This window comes from Arachis duranensis, chromosome 9, assembly GCF_000817695.3.
Source record: "Arachis duranensis cultivar V14167 chromosome 9, aradu.V14167.gnm2.J7QH, whole genome shotgun sequence".
NCBI classification, from domain to species: Eukaryota; Viridiplantae; Streptophyta; class Magnoliopsida; order Fabales; family Fabaceae; genus Arachis; species Arachis duranensis.
Window position 1 is genome coordinate 84,183,112 of NC_029780.3, and position 16,575 is coordinate 84,199,686.

Genomic DNA, 16,575 nt, shown 5'->3' on the forward strand with positions numbered 1-16,575 from the left:
GATTATGAAATCAGCAGGGAAGTAAAGGCCTTCAACCTTCACTAGCACGTCCTCTACTAATTCATAAGCCTTTTTCCTAGATTTATCTGCCATCTTCAATGAGAATTTGGCAGCCTATACCTCATAGATTCCAGTCTCTCCATTACAGAGAGTGGCATCATGTTTATCCATGACCCCAGGTCACACAGAGGTTTTTCAAAGGTCATGGTGCCTATGGTACAAGGTATTAAGAATTTACCAGGATCCTATTTCTTTTGAGGTAAATTTTGTTGAACCAATGTATTCAGTTCATTGGTGAGCAAAGGAGGCTCCTCCTTCTAAGTCTCATTACCAAATAGCTTGGCATTCAGCTTCATGATTGCTCCTAAATATTGGGCAACTTTCCCTCCAACAATGTCTTCATCCTCTTCAGAAGATGAATAGTCATCAGAGCTCATGAATGGTAAAAGGAGGTCCAACGAAATCTCTATGGTCTCTGTATGAGCTTCAGATTCCTTTGGTTCCTCATTAGGGGATTCCGTACTGACCATTGGACGTCCCCTGAGGTCTTCTTCATTGGGATTCACGTCCTCCTCCTCCTCTAAGGTTTCGGCCATGCTGATTATATCAATGGCCTTACACTCTCCTTTGGGATTCTCTTCTATATTGCTTGGGAGGGTGCTAGGAGGAGTTTCAGTAACCCTTTTACTCAGTTGGCCCACTTGTGCCTCTAAATTTCTCATAGAGGATCTTGTTTCAGTCATGAAACTAATAGTGGCCTTAGATAGATCAGAGACTATGTTTACTAAGCTAGTAGGATTCTGCTCAGAATGCTCTGTCTGTTGCTAAGATGATGATGGGAAATGTTTGCTATTGCTAAACTTGTTTCTTCCATCATTGTTATTATTGAAACCTTGCTTCTATTGATCCTTCCATGAAAAATTTGGATGATTTTTCCATGATGGATTATAGGTGTTGCCAAAGGTTTCATCCATGTAATTCACCTCTGCCATTGCAGGGTTCTCAGGATCATAAGCTTCTTCTTCAGAAGATGCTTCTTTAGTACTGTTGGATGCGTTTTGCAATCCATTCTGACTTTGAGAGATCATATTAACTTGTTGGGTCAATATTTTGTTCTGAGCCAGTATGGCATTCAGAGCATCAATTTCAAGAACTCCTCTCTTTTGAGGCGTCCCATTACTCACAGGATTCCTTTCAGAGGTATACTTAAATTGGTTATTTGTAACCATTTCAATAAGTTCTTGAGCTTCTACAGGCGTTTTCTTTAGGTGAATGGATCCACCTGCAGAATGGTCCAGTGACATCTTGGAAAATTCAGACAGACCATCATAGAATATATCTAATGTGGTCCATTCTGAAAGCATGTTAGAATGACACTTTTTGGTCAGCTGCTTGTATCTTTCCCAAGCTTCATAGAGGGACTCACCGTCTTTTTGTCTGAAGGTCTGAACATCCACTCTAAGCTTGCTCAGCTTTTGAGATGGAAAGAACTTGGCTAAGAAAGCCGTGACCAGCTTATCCCAAGAGTCCAGGCTTTCTCTAGGTTGTGAGTCCAACCATGTTCTAGCTTTGTCTCTTACAGCAAAAAGGAAAAGCATAAGCTTGTAGACTTCAGGATCAACTCCATTGGTCTTAACAGTATCACAGATCTGTAAGAACTCAGTTAAGAACTGATAAGGCTCTTCTGATGGTAGTCCATGAAACTTATAGTTATGTTGCAGTAGAGAAACTAATTGAGGCTTTAGCTCAAAATTGTTTGCTCCTATGACAGGGATTGAGATGCTTCTTCCATAAAAGTTAGAAGTTGGTGTAGTAAAATCACCAAGCATCTTCATTGCATTGTTGTTTGGTTCGGCCATAATTGTTTCTTTTGCTGCTTCCTTTTTGAAAATTTCAGTGAGGTCCTCTTCAAAGTTTTGTGCTTTAGCTGCTCTTAGCTTTCTCTTCAGAGTCCTTTCAGGTTCAGGATCAGCTTCAACAAGTATGCCTTTATCTTTTTTCCTGCTCATATGAAAGAGAAGAAAACAAAGAAAATATGGAATCTTTTATGTCACAGTATAGAGATTTCTTGAGGTGTTAGAGGAAAATAAGAATAGAAGAAGGAGGTAGGTAAAATTTCGAACACACAAAGAGAGATGGAGTTCGAATTGACAATGGAGGAGGAATGTTAGTGTTTAAATAGAAAAAGATGAGAGAAGGGGGGAATTTTTGAAAAATTTAATAAATGAAAAAATGAAAATTTAAAATAATTTTGAAAAATTGGTTGTGGTTTTCAAAAATTGAAGTAAAAAAATATGGTTAGGTGATTTTGAAAAAGATAAGAAATAAATTTGAAAAAGATAAGAAGTTAGAGCAAGATTTTGAAATCAAGGATTTTTAAAAAGAACATATGATTTAAAAAAGATATTTTTGGAAAACAAATTAAAAAGATTTGATTTTTAAAATTAATGACTTGATTAACAAGAAACTAAAAGATATGATTCTAAGTTTCAAATATGGAATCTCTCTTAACAAGAAAGTAACAAACTTGAAATTTTTGAATCAAGATTTTTGAAAATATGAGGAAAAGATTTTATTTGAAAAAGATATGTTTGAAAAGATATGATTTTGAAAAAGATATGATTGAAAATATTTGATTTGAAAAAGATTCTATTTTGAAAAAAAAATGAAGATTTGAAAAAGATTTGATTTGAAAACAAAATTCCTCTCCTTGTATCATCCTGGCGTTAAACGCCCAGGAGCTGCATGTTTTGGGCGTTTAACACTGAATTGCTGCATCGTTTGGGCATTTAAACGCCCAGCCAGGTACCCTGGCTGGTGTTTAAACGCCAATTTTTCTTCTTCACTGGGCGTTTTGAACGCCCAGTTTTTTTCTCTATAATTCCGCTGTTTATGTTCTTAGATCATCATTTTGCTAAATCCTTTATTCAAGAAGATATGTTTTCAATTTTGAAAAATAACAAAATGAGTCAAAATATATAATTCTTGGATCAAAATAAGATATATGCAAGAACATTATGAACGTTAAGATGATGAACACCAAGAACAATCTTGAAGATCAAGATGAACATCAAGAACTCAGTTTTCTTAAGAAAACATGGAGGACACCAAACTTAGAACTTTCTCATGTTTGGGCCATATGAATGCAAGAATGCATATGTAGAACATCATGCAGTACAAATCAATAAATCATGAAGATCAAACAAGGCAATTCATCAAGAACGACTTGAAGATCATCAAGAACACAATGCATGTATTTCGAAAATTGCAAGACAATTAAAATCATGCAATTGACACCAAACTTAAAATTTGGCCCTAGATTCAAACAAGAACCATGAAATATTTTTGAGTTTTTATGATTTTATGAATTTTTTTTGGGTTTTTCAAAAAAATTTTTTGGAAAAAAGAAAAACAAAGAAAAATTTTTGAAAGATTTTTTGAAAACTTTTTGAAAATAAAATAATGGTTGAAACAAGAAGAAAATTACCTAATCTGATCAACAAGATGAACCGTCAGTTGTCCAAACTCGAACAATCTCCGGCAACGGCACCAAAAACTTGGTGCACGAAATTGTGATACACAATGGCGCCAACAACTTGTACGCACAATTGTAATCTCAACTCTTTTTTACAACTTCGCACAACTAACCAGCAAGTGCACTGGGTCGTCCAAGTAATAAACCTTACGTGAGTAAGGGTTGATCCCACGGAGATTGTCAGCCTGAAGCAAGCTATGGTCACCTTGTAAATCTCAGTCAGGCAGATTCAAATGGGTTATGGAGTTTTAATAATTAAAAAGATGAATAAAACATAAAGTAAAGATAGAGATACTTATGTAATTCATTGGTGAGAATTTCAGATAAGTTCTTATAGATGCTTTGTTCCTGTTGAATCTCTGCTTTCCTACTGCCTTCATCCAATCCTTTATACTCCTTTCCATGGCAAGCTGTATGTTGGGTTTCACCGGCGTCAATGGCTACCTCTCGTCCTCTCAGTGAAAATGGTCCAACTATGGGTTACGTAGGGCTAGTCATCTGTCGGTTCTCGATCATGTAGGAATAGGATTTACTATCCTTTTGCGTTTGTCACTATGCCCTACAGTCACGAGTTTGAAGCTCGTCACAGTCATCCCTTCCCAGATCCTACTCAGAATACCACAGACAAGATTTAGACTTTCCGGATCTCAGGAATGGCCGCCAATGGATTCTAGCTTATACCACGAAGACTCTGATCTCAAGGAGTTGAAGGATCTATTGTCAGGAGAGGCAATCAACACGCAGGAGCCAGGAATCCAAGAGATACACGCTCAATCTTAGGTAGAATGGAAGTGGTTGTCAGGCACGCGTTCATAGGTTAGAATGATGATGAGTGTCACGGATCATCACATTCATCAGGTTGAAGTGCGAGTGAATATCTTAGAACAAGAATAAGCTTGAATTGAATAGAAAATAGTAGTACTTGCATTAAAACTCGAGGTACAGCAGAGCTCCACATCTTAATCTATGGTATGTAGAAACTCTACTGTTGAAAATACATAAGTGGTCTGGAGGTCCAGGCATGGCCGAATGGCCAGCCTCCCAAAATATGAAAATATATTGTCCAGAATAATCTCTATGATCCGAAGATGAAAATACAATAGTAAAAGGTCCTATTCATAATGAAACTAGCTACTAAGATTTACAGAATAGGTAAATGATGCAGAAATCCACTTCCAAGCCCACTTGGTGTGTGCTTGGGCTGAGCATTGAGCTTTACACGTGTAGAGGTCTTCCTTAGAGTTAAACACCAGCTTTGGTGCCAGTTTGGGCGTTTAACTCCAATTTTTATGCCAGTTCTGGCGTTTTGATGCCAGAAAAAGGCAGAGAGCTGGCGTTTTAACACCATTTAAGTCGTCAAAACTCACGCAAAGTATGGACTATTTTATATTGCTAGAAATCCCTGAATGTCTAATTTCGAACACAATTAAGAGAAAGCAATTTGGAGTTCTGTAGCTCCAGAAAATCCACTTCGAGTGCAGGGAGGTCAAAATCCAACAACATCTGCAGTCCTTTGTCAGCCTCTGAATCAGATTTTTGCTCAGGTCTCTCAATTTCAGCCAGAAAATACCTGAAATCACAGAAAAATACACAAACTCATAGTAAAGTCCAGAAATGTGAATTTTGCTTAAAAACTAATAAAAATATACCAAAAACTAACTAAATCATACTAAAAACTACCTAAAAACAATGCCAAAAAGCGTATAAATTATCCGCTCATCACATATGCTGTTCACATCATCCAATCACAACCAAAATCTATACTATATACCAAGCAAAATAAAGCGCAATATATGTATATATATACTAAAATGAAAATGCAATACTGAAGATAACTAAAAACAACTACTATATACATAAATGATCAAAATACTAATACGTAGCATAAGATAAAGTACTAAAAATATCTACAAGATCATAATAAAGTCAAAAATAAACTAAATAAAGAGTGTTCGAGAGAGAATGTTTACACCCAAAATATCGTAGATCCTCCCCCACACTTAAATAAAGAATGTTTACACCCAAAATATCGTAGATCCGCCCCCAAAAAATCAAACTGGGGGTGGTCAACTTTGAGAAGCTCCACCGTCTGGCGGTGGTGGGTGCTCATGTCGCTGATAAACAATGATGGCACGGGAAGGTTGTGGAATGGTCTCAACTGCCGGCTCCTGGATGGCCTAGTCAGCTGGCTCTGCTGTTAGTGTCTGTGCTCCCTTCTCAGCTCTCTCAGCTGTTGGCTCATCCACTGCTGCCTCTCCGGTCTCAGCCTCTAGCTCAAGTGTATTTGGAGGAGGTGGCCCAGGGTCTCTGCCCTCAAACTTCGCTATAATCCACTAAAAGCGGTGTGCATTGCGGCGCTCGTAACGGTGGATGACCTGAAGGATGTCCTGGCCCAGCTCATAAGGTGTCCGAGGTCTAGCTGCAGGCGCGGAAGGTGCTGGAGGTGCTGGGGGTGATGTAGGCTCTGAGGATGATGGTGGCTCTATAGTCTTCCTCTTCTTATGTGGCGGCCCATCATACTCTCCGTATGGCAGGAATGGCTGGTTGCTGATATAGACAGACATCTAGTCTATCGAACGCCTCTCTACCCCCAATAAAGTAGCCATGCGATTGATCATCGATGGGAAGGGGATATTGTACTTCTGCTGCTGGTTTACCTTCCACATCGAGTCTCTGATAAGGGGAAGAACATAGATCCTCTTCCCCTCCAGAATTGCCCAAAGAAGAACTGCCACACGGACTCGAATGTGAGTGGCATGCGTGCTCAGTAGGATGTAGTCGGCAATGATTTGCTGCCAGATCCTCGCCTTAAGAGTCAGATCGGAGCACATGATGCTTTTCAGAACCGCATTCTCACCTCTACTGTATTCCCAGCGAAACTCTGGCAGCCCAATCTTCTTCAAAACTAAATCTAAGGAAAGGTTGCCCGCAATCAAGTCCTTCACTATCTTTGGGTAAGCATCACGGGCCGGAAGAATATGCGGAATCTGTAAGAGGGCCTCTAAAGCATAATCAGAGATGTCTAGTGTGACACCTCTCAGAAAAACAGTTGTGGCCTCTTTCTTCAGTAGATTTCTGTAGAATTCCTTGACCATGTGTTCATTGGTTTCCACAAGGTCGAATTCTACGAACTTTCACTGGTAGAAATTGAGTCGGTTATGAATTAATTCTGCATATTTCCCTGGTACGTTAAGCTTCCTCTCGTAGTGGAAGGATTTCTTTTCCAATTTTCTATACTGCTTTTGGCTTCCTCATTGATAAACGTGTCCAGCTGAGTGCTTCGATGTGCGGGAGGAGGAGCTGAAGAATTGGCTTTCTCTTTTCCTTTGCGAGGCATCTTGAAAAAGAAAAAAACAGAATACAACTTAGGAGAAACAGATAAAAATCACAGAAGCAAAGATGGAATAGTCAAACAATGAAAATTTGAGCCAATTAGGTAAACAAACACTTAATTAAGACAAACATATTAAAAAGAAGTGAAATGCTCAAAGAAAAATGTAGTTTTCCAGAATCAAGCAACCTAAGTGAATAACAAAGGCATAAATGTTTGAATCAAAGCAAAAACAACTTAGGTATAATCAATGGAAGTGAATTGAATCAAGAGAAGTTGATTATTGCCTAATTATGCATTCATAGTGTAAGATTTAATCAAAATTCAGCACCAAGAGAATAATCAATTTGTCAATGAGAAGCTCACTTATTCATGTTGAAAAGTGGAAAATAATCAAACATATACAGCCCTTGTTCACAAAGCAATAAGTTGATAAAGTTCAATTTGGATTGCTCAAAAATTCTAAAGGAACAATTGGCTTTATGTGTGATCATTTATGTTCAAAACCATATGAATAAGCTATATCCTCAATTCACTCAACAAATCAGTCTGCACTTATAATGCACCAAATAAGTAATCAAAGCTGAATTTCAGTGCAAGTTAGTGTTTAAGTAAAAATCAGCAATAGGTGCATAACCAAACAAATTACCAAGCCAAAGTTTAATATGCACAGCTAAGGTAACACTAAACAAAATGATCATAGCTGCAAATTTCAATCTAAATTTGGTGTTCAAGCAAAAATTACATTGAGTGCATAATCAATATTCAAGCTCAGTCATCATCCAAAATTGCATAAAATTGCACAAGTATAAAATTCAATGCATAATAGACGAAAAATTCAACGCCTATGCTGATCGGACACAGAAATTAAATCAAAAACTCCATTCAGGCATTATATCAAGTAGGTTGTGTGCAGGAATTTCAGGCAGCATTCTTAGTTCAATATAAAGCAGCATTCAACCCAGAAAATTCAAATCAGCTAACAACAATGTTCAATCCACAACACAGAAATCATCTAATCTAAGGCCTCCTAATAACTAAAATAGAATCGAAAAGCAATGAAAAATAAAGAAAGTAAAGCAGAAACAGGGAGGAGAAAGGGAATGGAACCTGCGCTGATGAGGGAATAAGAACGGGGAGGGAGAGTAGTGGTGGTCACAGCGGCACAGAAGTTCACCGCCGCTAGTGGTGCTTGTTAAACTAGTTGGGCGCAGACTAGAGCATGTGCGCAGAACACGGGTCACGTCGCATAGAGGAGGGAATAAATGGGGAAGAAAGAGAAGAAGGAAGAGAGAGGGTGGGCGACGGTGGTCACCGGCGGTAGTGTCGGTTGGACGGAGGGTGGCGGGGTCGCAGCGTTGGGTGGTGGCGTAGGGTTGGGGATGGTTGGGGTTCAAAGAAAGAAGAAGAAGAAGGTTGGTGTGGGCATCTGAAGCGCGATAGTCCTCTTTTCGAATTAACGTTCGAAAAGGGCCCTGTGTGTACGCACAAGGTAGTGTGCGGACGCACACTAGGGAAAATGAAGGGTATGCGCATGCACATAGACGTGCGGGCGCTGCAAACAGATTATGCATTATGGTTTGTGCGGATGCACAAGAGGTGTGCGAGCGAACACGAAGGGAAAAGAGGGGGGTGTTCCTATGCACACTATGTGCGTATGCTGCGACTAGAAGGGTTGTCAATGGTTGTGCGTTCACATAGGCATATGCGCACACACAGAGTCTCTCTCTCTCTCTCTCTCTCTCTCTCTCTCTCTCTCTCTCTCTCTCTCTAAAGCTAGTGCGAGCGCTCTAAACAGAAGGAGTGTTTAGGAGTGTGCGCACGCAAAGGGCTGTGCGTGTGCATAGGTAATGAAAAACTGGGGAAGTGTGCGCGCGCACGATGTTGTGCGTACGAACAGGACTCTGTTCCTACAACAAAAATTATGCCTCTAAGTCATCAATCATGACCTTCAAAATAGGTTTTTAAGTCCCAAAACATGTCAAAACTCCAAAAACACATTATTCTACTAAAATTACCTAACAAACATAAAAAATGCAATTAACTAACCAAGCAACATAACCAATTATTCAAGAAATAAAAGCTAAAAGAGAGAAAGTTAGAAGGATATTACCATGGTAGGGTGCCTCCCACCTAGCACTTTGGTTTAAAATCCTTAAGTTGGACTTTTGAGGAGACTCTTGTTAGGGTGGCTTGTGCTTCCACTCTTCCTTGAATTGCCAAGACAAGGTAAAATTAAGAACAAAATTGGGTGACAATTCCAAACTAGCCTTGAGGATCCTTAAGTGTTGAATGTTGAAATTAATGCGCGGATCCCATACTCTAGTCTCCCGTTCATCTTCTTGTTGATCTTCAATTTTGCACTTAGACGAACATTGTCTTGCATCACCATTAGAACACTGGTACACTCCCCGGAATCCACTAAATTGACTTTTGCAGCATACTTGAGCTCCAAATGTTGAATTGGCTTCCTTGATGAACTTTCTACCTCCTTGCCAATTAACATTCTTCTTTCCACCATCCACTACTCCAAGAAGGGTTTGAAGTTGACAATCCGTTTCCAAGACGGCATATTGATATGGGCCTAAGAAGCTTGTTAGTGCAATCTTCACCCACTCAATTCGCTCTTGCACAAATACCTTCACTACTTGGTAGCTAAAATCTTCCTCAACCTCCTTTGAATCTTCCTCATCATCACTCATGTCAAAAATTGAAGGTTGTGTGAAGTCCACATCAACATCTCCTTTAAATTCAAACATGGGAGGCTCATGAAGATTATTGAAGGGATTAATCAAGTTGGACAAAAAATCTTGAATGATGGAATCCTCTTGATCAATTCCCACCAACTCTTCATTCATCTCCTTTTGTGCTTCATGTTGTAACTTCTCATCTTCTTCTTGATTTTGCAATTCTTCGTTCTCTCCATACTTTGCAATTGGGCATAATTTTTCACATTCATCCACTAGAAATTCTTAGTTGTGGCATGAACGCAATGAAGCTAACCTATCCAAGGTTTCCGCTAAGGTAGACATGACTTGCTCTTGCTTCTTCCGGAACTCTTGTTGTTCTTGAATGAGCATAAAAAGTACTTTTTGTGTGGTTTGATCCATATATGAAGATGAAAATTGAGGTGATGAAGGTTGGCAATCAAACTCATGAAGGTGAGGGTTATGGTTTTGTATGTAGTGAGGTGATGGTGTGTAGGATTGGTGACTAGAAAGGTAAGTGTTTGGGTTCCATTGGGGTGCAATGGGATGATGGTGTGAAAAAGTCATAAAAGAGAATATAAACAAAACCTATTAACAAAAACAAACAAACAACCAAAAAGGGCTATTTACACTATTAACATATTCACAACAACCAAAAGATGGCACTCAATTACAACATCCCCAGTAACGGCGCCAAAAACTTGATGTAAAGCAAAACCGTTCGCTAAGAATTCCTTCTCGGTAAAAGAGAAATAACTTTGTTGTAGGTATAGTTCTCAACGAACGAGTAGTGCTCAAATCAAAGTTTGATATTTTCAAATTCAAGACATATAAATGAAACCTCAGGTCGTTCTCCCTAGGACTGCAATTGAAGTGTTACTCTCTTGGTTGTGAGGGGGCAAAAAGAGGTTTTGGAATCAAGAAATTAGAGATTAAAAGAACCAAGAAATGAAAGAACTAAGAAGTGATCAAAATTGATTTTAATGCAAGTAAAAATGAAAGTAAGGTCAAAACTGGTGAAAATGCTAAAAATGCATAAAAAGTCTTGACTTGGCAATGAAGATTCAAGGAATCCTATCATTGCCATAACCACAACTATGGTAATTATGATGAGTCGATCTCGCTTAGTTAACCCCTATCATCGAGGAGCAAGTCAAACAAGCATAATTGACCTTGATCCATAAGTCCTAGCTAACTTACCAAATTAATTGGTAAAAAGCTAGCTTCAATGGACACAAGAGTCAACTAACTACCCAAGAATTACCACTAAATGTTGGACATCATGACTCTAGTGTCCTAGAAACTCAAATCCCAAGCTAAAGTGTGAAAATCTACTCAAAACTCATAATTGGCCTTTTCACAAACAACTTGTGGGCATAAAACCAAAATATAGGAAATTACAAAAAAAAAATAAAATCTATAACCAAAATATTCACAAGACCAACTATAATCAAGCAATCAAGCATAGATAAGGCATAAAACATTAAATTCATCAATCAAAACTTCAAGATACCAAAATTGCATATATAAACAAAGTAACTTGAACCATAAGAACATAAAAGCAAAAGTAGTGAAATTAAAGAGGAAATTGAGAATACTTACAAAAGATGAGCAAAATCCAAAATCAAAGTTTGCTATAAAATGCTACAATGAATCCTAATTAAAAATCTTAAGAGAGCTCTCCCTAATCTATACTACTCATATTCCTACTACTATGGAGAAAAATATTAAAATAAAGTCTAAGTCCTAATGCCTTCATATGGCTTCATTTTCCTTTCATATAACACTTCCCATTCAGCATAAAGCATTCCAAAACTGGGCCAAAGGCCCCCAAAATCGCGGATCACGTGTTTCATTAATGAAACCACGTGCAGGGTCTTGTGCGTACACACAGCTGCTTGTGCGCACACACACGTCAGTGAGTGCTTCTCCTTTATTTTCTTCATGTGTTCTTCCTTGTACATGCTTTCTTCCACTTTTGCCTAGCCAATCTTGCCTAAATGACCTGAAAATCACTCACAAAACATATCACGGCATCAAATGACATAAAAGTGGAATTAAAATCACTAATTTAAGCACAAAGACGCATATTTTCACATTTAGGATCAAATTAGGGAGAAATCACAAAAGTATACTATTTTGGTGTTTAAGTGTAGGTTTATGTGATGAAATCCATCCAAATCAAGTAAAATATCTCATTAAAATATCTGCATTTAGTGTTGCCTCCAAAATTTTTTTTTCAGTTCTCTACTTTGCCATCATGACTTCCAGTATCTGTAATCTTTCCTCCATCTTTTTCAAACTTTCAACCACTCCATTCTGATTGACATCAGCTTTATATGTATATGAACTAACATATTCATCAAGTCAAACAAAGTATTTGTAATGTGGAGCTATGGTCTGTAACAAGTAACACTCTATGGTAACGACAACAAATTTTGAAACAAAACAAATTTAAAGAATGTTTACTTTAAAATAAGAGCAACAAAAAAAAGTCTGTTCGAGTTTCCTGCAGTGCTAAATTCAACCAAATGTAAAAAGAAAAAAATAATACATATATTACAAATGTAAAAAGAAAAAAAATACAAAAAAGCATAATCGGTTGTTGGAATCCAACTAATTTGGTCGTAATCGAGATGGACTTAATTCATTTTTCTCCAAAAAAAAAATTTGAGATTTAAATGTTGTTTAATTATTTTTGGAAAGATATTTTTATTTTGTTTATGAAAATTTTCTTATTAACTAAGCTTACGTACTATATCTAGGCTAAAAAATTTATATATAGAAATAGAATGAGTGAGATATTTTAATATTTTAATTTTTTGTGTTTTTTAAAATGATGGGAGGTACCCAAATCGGATCGAACGATCCAATTTGTGTTTAAAAGATTTTAAAAATTTTGGGTACACAAATCGGATCTTTCGATTTGTGTTTAAAAAATTAAAAAAAAATTAGAGTACACAAATCGGACCGTCCGGTTTGTGTACTTGTTAAAAATTAGACGGTTCGATTTGTACTCTCTAAATTAAATCATCCCACATTTTAGAAAAGGATCATGCTAGGTAACCAATGACTTTTTTTTAACAACATAAAACAACGGATCCTAAAATTAGTCCAATTCAAGTTAGGGGTGTTCAAATCCAAACCGATCTAAATTAAACCGTTCGTCTAATCCAATCCAAACCGAAAATCGATTAAAACCACACTAATTCAAATTTGATTGGATCTTCTTTTTTTTTACAAACCGCTAAATCGGATCAGATTTCAGATCTACTTTTCACAACCGATCTAATCCAATCTAAACCATACAATGTGTTATAATATTATTATTTTATTATTATATTTAAAATTATACTTATAACATATTTAATTTGTTATATATTTTTATATTTTTCATGTATTATTATTATTTAATAGATATTTTATATTCAAAATGTGATTTATTTATTTATTTTAACTAACCTATAATTTTATTCCTATTGTTATGTTATCATTGGTTTTTTAAGATATTGTTAAGACTTGCTATGTCATTGTTGGTTATTTGAAATTTGATGTTGAGACTTGTTATATATATTTAATTTTTTAATTTATAAAACCGCAAATCCAATCCAATCCAATCCGCTTGAAATTGGATCGGATTTTTTTTTAAAAAAAAACCATCCAATCCAAACCGCACCGCAAGTAAACATAGTGTTCAGATTAGATGAGTTTTTTACTGAAACCCGATCCAAACCCCACCGCAAACACTCCTAATTCAAGTAAAACACATTACACTTCAAATTACTCACCTAGATCTTAATATTAGAATAACCATCTACACGCCTAGTAAATTGAACATCCGATATATCCATTGTTCATATTATTTAATATTTTCATTATTTATCTATACTTTCTCTTTAAAAAAATACCATAATAGATCACAATTCAAAAAAACACCCTTATTAATCCAATAATAAAAATAAAAATGTGCTAAATCTATTGGCTATTAGGCTTAGAAGAGATTTGGTGTACTTTTTAAATATTTTTTTTGGTGACTAGGTACTTTTTTAATATAAAATTATAAACATTATTTTTTACATATAATTTAAAGACTAAAATAAGAGAATTATTTTAATACAAAGAATCATCTTAATAATTCTAGTTTAAAAAACAAAAAAATTATAATCCTCACATCGAAAAATAGCAAAGTAATGTTATACATACACACAAAAAATCAACAATCAAATTAACTACTATGTATTATATATAAATATATGTATTATTTAATTATTTTAATGTATATTTTATATAGATAATTAATTTAATAACTAATTTTTTTGAAAATTTGAATTTAGTAGGAAGCTAACTTTTTCAATGTCAATATCAATTAATTTTTTCATTTTAAATTTTAAACTAAATTTTAAATTTTGAATTTTATATGCTAAATTTTAATTTTAAAAATTAAATTCTCAAAATTAAATATTTAAAAAATGTTACAATTTAAAAAAAAAATGACTTACTCCTTCGTAAAAGTTTGGCACTTTGGCTAAATGCCAAAAAAGAGAAGTGATCCAAACACCTTAGGAGGAATTTTGGTAACAAATTGTATCTTCTCCTGAAATGGATTTTTTAATTTTCTTAATTATTTTATTAAGTATAATCTCATTATTTAATATCTTCTGTCACATATTTTTTAAATTAAATTTAAAAATTATATAATAAAAAATTATACCAGACAACACAATTAAGAAAAAACACATAATAAAAAGATATATTGCCAATTTCCCATATTTGAATTAATTTTGAAAATTGCAAACGAACGAACTTCCCCGAATCTGCGGTTTTTTCCACAAGCAAAGAATCAAGTCAGCAAAAGCAGGATTTGCCTAAAAATAAGTTCTTTCTTCTCCGATTATTTGATCTTTCTTCTCTTCTCCTTCTTCCACCAGTTCTCCAACAGCATCATCGAGATTTGAGGTATTATCAAATTATCTTCGAAGTTTCTATTTTTCTTTTCAATTTGACTCTCAGTATGCTGTTAGGTAGCAGTTAGAACTTAGAAACTTAGAATTATAGAAAACGAAAGAAGAGGTAGGAAACTTTTGAAGCGTTGCAATTGGGAAAGAAAGGGGTTTCCGATCATTTGATGGTTAGTGATTATAATGCACTTTATTGATCACAGTAGAGAATGAATGCATTCATATGAAATTTTATAAATTGTTTTCATAACCCTATCAATGGAGGATCCTGCTGTGTAGTTTTTGAGTGCAGAAGAGAAGTGTGGATTATATCTTAATATTTCCGCAGGCACATGGATGAGTCAAATAAGCATAAGGCCATCAGAGCCAAAGAGATTTCTGAGAAAATGTTTGCTGCAGATGATGTTTATACTGCAATGAGGTTCGCTCGTATGGCTCGAAATTTGTTTCCTGGTCTTGAGGGTATTGAGCAGATGATAAAAATATTTGGTATATACCTCGCTGCTAAGATTAAAATAAATGGTGAAATTGATTGGTACACTATGCTTGGTGTAGGCACGCAAGACGATGTTGCCACGATGAGGGAATCGTATGTGAGTTTAGCTTCCCTGATTCACTCTGAGAGGAACAAGTTTGTTGGCGCAGATGGGGCCTTTGAACTTGTTTCGCAAGCATGGAGTGTGCTGTCAGATAAGGCTAAGAGGGCAATGATCGATGAGAAGATTAATGCCCCAGCATTCGATGAGGAGGTGAAGGTGGAAACATGTAAACTTGCAACTGAGTGTGAATATATACCATCAGAAGAGGGGGCTAATTGTGATCACAATGTTACCGAGGCTGCCACTTCAATTGCAAAGATTCAGAAGGAGAATTCACCTGCATCAAGATCAAGTACATTTTGGACTATGTGCCGTAGGTGCAAGCTTGTATTCCTGTACCCTAGAATTAAAGTTAACTGTAGACTTTTGTGTTTTGTTTGCAACAAAGAATTTATGGCAGTTGAACTAGATAGACGGAAGGTTTTATCAGCAAGGAGGCGCTCCAGGGGGTTGCACACTGTCAATCCACAGGCACATGATGTAAGCAACTTTCATGGCAGTACATTACTGAGAAAAACTTGTCAGGGTTCCTCTGCAACTCAAGAAAAAGATGTTCAACAGATGTATCAGAAAGTAAAGCGAAAGCGCAATGAGGAGCAAGTAACAGAGAGGGAAAATGCCTCCCAAGAGGAGCACCCTGTTGCTAAAAGAAGTTACTTTAATCCTTCCAAGATAAGAAGTGCCTTGGAGGATATGAGCTTGACCAGCTGTGATGAGCGAAACTCAAAGGAGCCGGATTTCAAATATAGCGGGATAACCCAAGCTAAAGAGAGCGGCATTGCAAAAGGCATCTACCAGGCGGAGCTTCGTAACCATTTTATGGACATTGCTGTAAATGCGCTTAGTACAAAACTAGCTGCCCTTAATCCGGATACTAATGATAGCCAGAAAGCAAATGAGACGGGCGAAACATTTTTGAGGGAATCTGAAAGTTGTGATCAAGACAATTGTGAGAAGCCAGACGAAAGGACAAGTGGAGTCCAAGCAACCATGCCATCTGCAGGCTCTAATACTATGACTGACATGCTAACAAAATCTTTGGGGAAGATGTCAATAGATTTCCAATTTCCAAATAATGCAGATAAAGAAGTATAGAAGCAGCTAATGGTGACAGTAAAGAATCTAGTCTTTGATTATAGATTTTTAATCATTTGATTTTATGTGCATATATGGCATACTCCAGTTGAAAGTTTCTAATTCTAGTTATTGAATAGCAGACACTTCTAATTCTTTTGCCATTTATATTGGATTCTTGTTACTAAAAATTTGAGTAATCTAATTCATTCGTATATAGAACTTTTTGTAGAAAAGTAGAGGTCTACTGTTAAGTGAAGTCACGTTGGTTGTATCTAAAAGAAAACTATTTTTGTCAGGGGATTTATACGTATAACATTTTAAAGATGCTGTAAAGTTAAATAATTCTTTTTCCAGTTTCAAGTGCTAA

General features: G+C 36.2%; 1 protein-coding gene across 6 annotated transcripts; it reads left to right on the forward strand.

Moving 5' to 3' along the window:
• Positions 1-14,372: 14,372 nt before the first annotated feature.
• LOC107466045 (uncharacterized) lies at positions 14,373-16,415 on the forward strand. 6 transcript variants are annotated; one of them, XM_052253876.1, is made up of 3 exons: positions 14,373-14,530; positions 14,932-14,994; positions 15,088-16,397. In XM_052253876.1, the coding sequence occupies exons 2-3, from the start codon at positions 14,949-14,951 to the stop codon at positions 16,224-16,226; spliced, it is 1,185 nt and encodes a 394-aa protein (XP_052109836.1). In that variant the 5' UTR covers positions 14,373-14,530; positions 14,932-14,948; the 3' UTR covers positions 16,227-16,397. The 6 variants fall into 6 exon arrangements, with proteins under 6 accessions (XP_052109836.1, XP_015940510.1, XP_020986004.1 ...); XM_016085024.3 differs by having other exon boundaries at positions 14,861-16,415; XM_021130345.2 differs by having other exon boundaries at positions 14,373-14,994; positions 15,088-16,398.
• The last annotated feature ends 160 nt before the right edge of the window (positions 16,416-16,575 follow it).

What these genes read in the sequence shown, in the direction of transcription:
- LOC107466045 (XM_016085024.3), top strand. Translation starts at nt 14,865, where the DNA reads ATGGATGAGTCAAATAAGCATAAGGCCATCAGAGCCAAAGAGATTTCT.